Genomic DNA, 6,775 nt, shown 5'->3' with positions numbered 1-6,775 from the left:
CGTGGCGATGTTAAACAATAACAACGGGTTATACCAGTCGTGAGGATTCGGTTTTATAATTTATTGAATGTTCCTATATTACTCCCAAATGGGACGAGAAAGTAGAATGAAAAGGTGTCCCATCTTCTCCCACCCTACTTTAATTAATATATATTTTTTACAGCATACTCGTCTAATTACCCACATCCGCCACCTAGCTACTCTCAAAACAGCGCATACATGCCACCGCCTTATTCTACCGAATACCCGGAGAAAACCGTTTGGAATCCCCCACCGTACAACCAGCTAAACATGAATCCTCCCCAACCCCAGCCTGATAGTCAACTTCATCAATAAACGTGTTCACTAATTATTTCTGTGTTTAATTTATGTTGATTTCGTACTGTAAAAGTTAATGTGAATTTGTGTGGTATAATGTCTATTAATCTGTACAACACGATTTAATTTTTGTAAAATATTGTCAGTGTAAAAGAACGCACGTGACTGCCACCACTGGAGAATTGGTATGGGGCGCTTATTGTATTGTAACCAAATGATACCGGGTAACAAGCTGGGTGCTGCTCCACATCAATGCCCATAGAAATCACAAGTTAAGAAACTAACTTGTCTATTGTTTATAAATAGATAATACATATAGTAGGGTGGGGGAAGATGGGACACCTTTGACACATAATAACTAAATATCCTTCGTGTGTGCTGTGTGTGCTTTAAATACCTTCGTGTGTGCTTTAATCACAGAACTAAAAAAGAATAGAACGCGCATCTCCAATGTCGGCAAAAGAGAGAGCTGATACACTCTCTCTCTTTCGCGGGTCGTTCCCGTTTACTATTTAAGTCAATGGAATCAAGGGCATTTTATGTAGTTTTTCTTCGTGTTTTGACTTAATTTCAAGTCATAGTGTAAAACAACTATTTTCTAATATATACACATATCTAACAACACGTTTTTTGAGGGTTTTTAATTAAATTTATTTAATATTTAAATTTCCTAAACAAGTGGTAAACTGTAAGCGTTAACCTACCAAACAACTAAACTGGCCTAATAAACTTGAATAGTTTGTGTAGTTTTTAAAATAAACAGCTAAAACCCTTAAAACTACTATACGCCTATATTTTACAATGGAGACCAAGCGAAATGGGGACAGAGTTGGCGGTCACGTGAATAGAAAAAAGAATATATCACGTTTTTGGGCAGTTGCGCGTTCTATTCTTTTTTATTTCTGTGGCTTTAATATGTTCCTTTGAGCTTAAATAATAACCGTATTATCCGCGTGGTAACATAAGTGTCATTTACTCACGCAAATTAGGATGTGTCAAGGCAGGTTTATATTACACATCAACTTCATGAACGAAAATTCGACAAGTCGCGTGCGATGTGTACATTCGAAAAGTTGGTCAGCACATTTTCAAATTCCTTATTTTACAATATGTCATTATTTTACAATGTGTTTACCGCAACTAAATTGTCGGTATGCAGCAATCTTTGCTTTCTTTGTTGTTATAACTTATACATTCTTAAAATCAGAGCCATAGAAATACCGAGTAGTCCAACCCATTGTTACGTAAAACACAAATTGAACGGCAATTTGGTTCCAAAATAACACAGTAGGTATAGGGAAAATGTATGTTTTTCGGTAAATTACAGAAAAACTTGGGCCTAAAAACAAATTTAAAGGTTGAAAAATGTAAAAAACATGTGTTATTTGTTTTCTGTGTCAAAAAAAGTCAAAAATTAGAATTAGAAGCGGTTGATTTGCGACATTTTAGTCATTTAATGCGGCTAAATTTATACATTTTTTCTAAAAAATGTTTGGTAAGGTAAATAGAAGCTGTTTTACACCATCCCACAATAGGAAAACACAAACAAAACTTAACAAGTTCGTTTAAACCCATTGCCAAAATCACTACGTTTGCTCTATTTTGGACACACATAGACGGCAGTTGGACTACTCGGTGTTTATACGACTCTGCTTAAAATGACGCTAAATATGCGCGCATTCTTGATAAGGCCATAAACGCGCGTAGCGTAATCGCTTGATCAGAAGAGGCTTCAACATAATTTCGGCATATTTGGATTTCTATGGCTGACATATAAAGTGGGCGAGTCTTCGCGTTGTTGTGCCAGTTGACTTGCAATTTTGGAGTGATCTTTGTGGCAGTGATAAAGCAAAATTGGGATTTTGTCATTTGTTTTGGCGGTGAAAAAGAATTTAAAACATTTAGTTAAAATTGTACAGTAATAGTATAAGTTTAATTACCAGACAATTTACATATTATCCCTAAATATTAAATCTCTCTGTCTAATATATATTTTTTTCGTGCAGTTTAGATTAAACAGTATAATTTTGTTTGCTGGTAAACATAATGAATGATATTTTCTCTCATTGCCGAGACGGAAATTTAGTGGCTGTCAAAGTCTGGCTGGATAACACAGAAAATGATCTAAACCAAGGAGATGACCACCTATTTAGTCCGTTACATTGGGCATGTCGTGAAGGTCATATGCATATCGTTGAAATATTGCTTAACCGTGGTGCACGAATTAATGCGGCAAACATGGGAGACGATACCCCCTTGCATAACGCTGCTCAAATGGGTCACTTTGAAATCCTTAAGAAAATAATCAAGTACAATGCTGATGTCAATGCAATTAATGAGCATGGTAATACACCGCTACACTATGCTTGTTTTGGTCAACATGCAGCATGCGCTGAAGAGTTGGTTACTAATGGAGCTACAGTGGGAATCTGTAATAAGTTCGGGCAGTCGTCGGTTTCTAAAGCAAGGCCAATGTTGGCGAGAAAGCTCACTGAAATGGCTGCTTCTCTGGGGCAGGATCTTAATCAAATTGCTTATAATCAAAATGTATGGAAAGGAACCACAAGAACGAGAGCGAAAAATGAAACCCTCCATCATGAAAATGTGGAACTAACAAAGCTAAATCTGAAAGGAAAGATTGCTTCAACCCACTCTGGTGAAACCTGGAGAGGAAGATGGGGCCAGCAAGAAATTGTTGCCAAGATATTAAAAGTTCGAGACATAACATCCAGGAAAATGCGAGAGTTTCATGAGGAGTACCTTCGTTTGAGAATATTTTCTCATCCCAATGTTCTTCCAGTCATGGGTATTGTTAACTCTCCTAAAAATCTCGCTACAATTAGTGGATATGTAATGGGGGGTTCTCTTTACCACGTACTTCATGAATCAACTGTCACTGTTGATCACTCGAGGGCTGTGCTATTCGCCACAGACATCGCAAATGGCATGTCATTCCTTCATTCCCTTGAACCCATCATTCCCCGTCTCCACATTAACAGCAAGCACATTATGATTGAAGATGGAATGCAGTGCAAGATCAATATGGCAGACGTCAAATTCTCCTTTCAAGAACCAAACAAGCTGCATAACACTGCATGGATGGCACCAGAAGCACTTCAGCGGAAGCACGAAAACATCAACCGAAAATCTGCTGATATGTGGAGCTTCTCTATCCTTCTGTGGGAGATGGTGACACGTGAGGTCCCGTTTTCCGATCTTTCCAACATGGAGTGCGGGATGCAGATCGCTCTAGAAGGGATGCGGGTTTCCATACCTCCAGGGATCTCTCCCCACATCTGCAAACTCATGAAGATATGCATGAATGAAGATCCCACCAAACGACCAAAGTTTGACATGATCTTACCCATTCTCCAGAAAATGAAAAACTAAAAAAAATACCTAAAACTTTCGACTTGTATGAATTTGTATCGTGCGCCGAAAATATTCCGTGTAAATATCAAATATATTTCTGTTTTGGATATGCGATGACCGACAGAGTGTAGCTTTTATTTGATTTGAGCTCATGTACTTATTTCCTGTCTGACACCTTGTGTAACTACACAATTCTGATTTTGCTGCAACTTTCTCACCGTAAATGCCTTGCAGTTTTGTCTTTTTATTGTCTTGTAGTTGATAAAACTGCTAATGCTAAAACACATACCTGAACAGCTACCCTTTTATTGCACGTTACTTAATTTTGGAGCAGGATGTGTTTGATTTTGTTTAGAAATAAATTTAAATTTGTAATGTAGCAACTAACTGCATGCATTGCGTTATTTAAATGAGTAGTTGTATTTGGTGAATAATGTAATGACAATTATGTAAGAAATCTGGCATGTTATGTTATTTTGTAAGCATGTGTTTATTGAAGAAATCTATAAATTATAACTCCTTCTGTTACCTTATGAAGTTTAATCAGAATTTTTTGTCGATTAAAAATGATTTACATTTGTGTTTAAATGCATTTATAACATAAACATAGACACAAGGTCTTCATTCTTAAGCTGCACCGCAATGTATAAAGCTTTTTTGTTTTTTTTTTACTTCAGCAAAATCAGTGTTTATGTTTATGCTTTGTTTCTTAGTTTATTAGGAATAAGAGAAGATCCTTTATTCTCTACCATTCATTTGAAATTGTATCAAAACCTTTTTTAAGCAGATGTGTACAAACAGATATTGTATGATTTGTGAAGGAGATATTCTATTTCACTATCACTGCACTGTAGTGAGCATAAAACGTACATCCACACTGCACAATATAAACACCTTTTTATCAAAGTGGTCTAGTTTACTATTCTACTTACATGAAATAGCATTATATATTTTGTTTATTGAATCATGTTGACTGACTTATTACATTTCCAATCTTCTGTAAAGTCTCATTATTTTTAAGCAAATATGGCTCCCAATTTGATAACATTCAGAATTAAATCTCCTGAAATCTAAACATGCTGGGCATACTTTGCTTACAACACTAGTCAATAGGTACTATAGCTTTTTCTTGAAAAACATACCTCACATAAACGGCTGCCTGTTGTCGGAAACCAGTTGCCACCTCTTCTGCAGTTTATTGCCCATCGCTTTCTTCTTTCTGCTTCCGATGGAAAGAAAAAAGTCTGCGGGTTGCACTGCTGCTTCCACTACAGTTAGGAGCACAACATCCAACTATGTTCTCTATTTTTTATTATTACAATACAGATATTAACTATAAACATATTTATAAATTACTGTAGAAACTAAACAAATCGTTTTTAACGCATTTCCTTACTATGCTATATGTATATACATATGCATTCGAGATTTGTGTGTTCCCGCCGAAAAAAACAGGAACAGGTGATTGAAACAAGAGAGCCGAGTATGCAACGCGAAACGGACAGTGGCAGGAAAACCAGAAGCTACAATATTTTACTGAAAATAAACTTAAAATAATTTCTTATCTAAAAAAGGCAATGACTTGTTGATACCGACATAACAATTAAAACTTTTTTTAATATATATTTACAAGAAATAGCTAAATACCTTCTTGTGTGCTTTAATAGGTTTCTTTGAGTTTAAATAATAACCGTATTATCCGCGTGGTAACATAAGTGTCATTTACTCACGCAAATTAGGATGTGTCAAGGCAGGTTTATATAAGATATCAACTTCATGAACGAAAATTCGTCGCGTGCGATGTGTACATTCGAAAAGTTAGTCAGCACATTTTCAAATTCTTCATTTTACAATATGTCATTATTTTACAATGTGTTTACCGCAACTAAATTGTCGGTATGCAGCAATCTTTGCTTTCTTTGTTGTTATAACTTGTACATTCTTTAAATGACGCTAAATATGCGCGCATTCTTGATAAGGCCATAAACGCGCGTAGCGTAATCGCTTGATCAGAAGAGTCTTTAACATAATTTCGGCATATTTGGATTTCTATGGCTGACATATAAAGTGGGCGAGTCTTCGCGTTGTTGTGCCAGTTGACTTGCAATTTTGGAGTGATCTTTGTGGCAGTGATAAAGCAAAATTGGGATTTTGTCATTTGTTTTGGCGGTGAAAAAGAATTTATAACATTTAGTTAAAATTGTACAGTAATAGTATAAGTTTAATTACCAGACAATTTACATTATCCCTTAATATTAAATCTCTCTGTCTAATATATATTTTTTTCGTGCAGTTGAGATTAAACAGTATAATTTTGTTTGCTGGTAAACATAATGAATGATATTTTCTCTCATTGCCGAGACGGAAATTTAGTGGCTGTCAAAGTCTGGCTGGATAACACAGAAAATGATCTAAACCAAGGAGATGACCACCTATTTAGTCCGTTACATTGGGCATGTCGTGAAGGTCATATGCATATCGTTGAAATATTGCTTAACCGTGGTGCACGAATTAATGCGGCAAACATGGGAGACGATACCCCCTTGCATAACGCTGCTCAAATGGGTCACTTTGAAATCCTTAAGAAAATAATCAAGTACAATGCTGATGTCAATGCAATTAATGAGCATGGTAATACACCGCTACACTATGCTTGTTTTGGTCAACATGCAGCATGCGCTGAAGAGTTGGTTACTAATGGAGCTACAGTGGGAATCTGTAATAAGTTCGGGCAGTCGTCGGTTTCTAAAGCAAGGCCAATGTTGGCGAGAAAGCTCACTGAAATGGCTGCTTCTCTGGGGCAGGATCTTAATCAAATTGCTTATAATCAAAATGTATGGAAAGGAACCACAAGAACGAGAGCGAAAAATGAAACCCTCCATCATGAAAATGTGGAACTAACAAAGCTAAATCTGAAAGGAAAGATTGCTTCAACCCACTCTGGTGAAACCTGGAGAGGAAGATGGGGCCAGCAAGAAATTGTTGCCAAGATATTAAAAGTTCGAGACATAACATCCAGGAAAATGCGAGAGTTTCATGAGGAGTACCTTCGTTTGAGAATATTTTCTCATCCCAATGTTCTTCC

The 6,775-nt window shown here is 36.4% G+C and overlaps 1 protein-coding gene and 1 pseudogene across 2 annotated transcripts; both read left to right on the top strand.

The window, feature by feature from the left end:
• Positions 1-2,303: 2,303 nt before the first annotated feature.
• LOC100184368 (integrin-linked protein kinase) lies at positions 2,304-4,690 on the top strand. The gene has a single exon (XM_002119902.5). It carries the CDS (start codon positions 2,365-2,367, stop codon positions 3,706-3,708), a length of 1,344 nt encoding a protein of 447 aa, XP_002119938.1. The 5' UTR covers positions 2,304-2,364; the 3' UTR covers positions 3,709-4,690.
• A 1,270-nt stretch (positions 4,691-5,960) lies between these two features.
• LOC100182000 lies at positions 5,961-6,770 on the top strand (annotated as a pseudogene). The gene has a single exon (XR_717280.3). The product of XR_717280.3 is annotated as an integrin-linked protein kinase pseudogene (transcript).
• The last annotated feature ends 5 nt before the right edge of the window (positions 6,771-6,775 follow it).

This window comes from Ciona intestinalis, unplaced genomic scaffold, assembly GCF_000224145.3.
Source record: "Ciona intestinalis unplaced genomic scaffold, KH HT000464.1, whole genome shotgun sequence".
Lineage (NCBI taxonomy): Eukaryota > Metazoa > Chordata > Ascidiacea > Phlebobranchia > Cionidae > Ciona > Ciona intestinalis.
This window is presented reverse-complemented; position numbering and strand designations above follow the sequence as displayed.

Bases quoted from the DNA above. Each gene is read 5' to 3' on its own strand.
- LOC100184368 (XM_002119902.5), top strand. From the start codon at position 2,365: ATGAATGATATTTTCTCTCATTGCCGAGACGGAAATTTAGTGGCTGTC.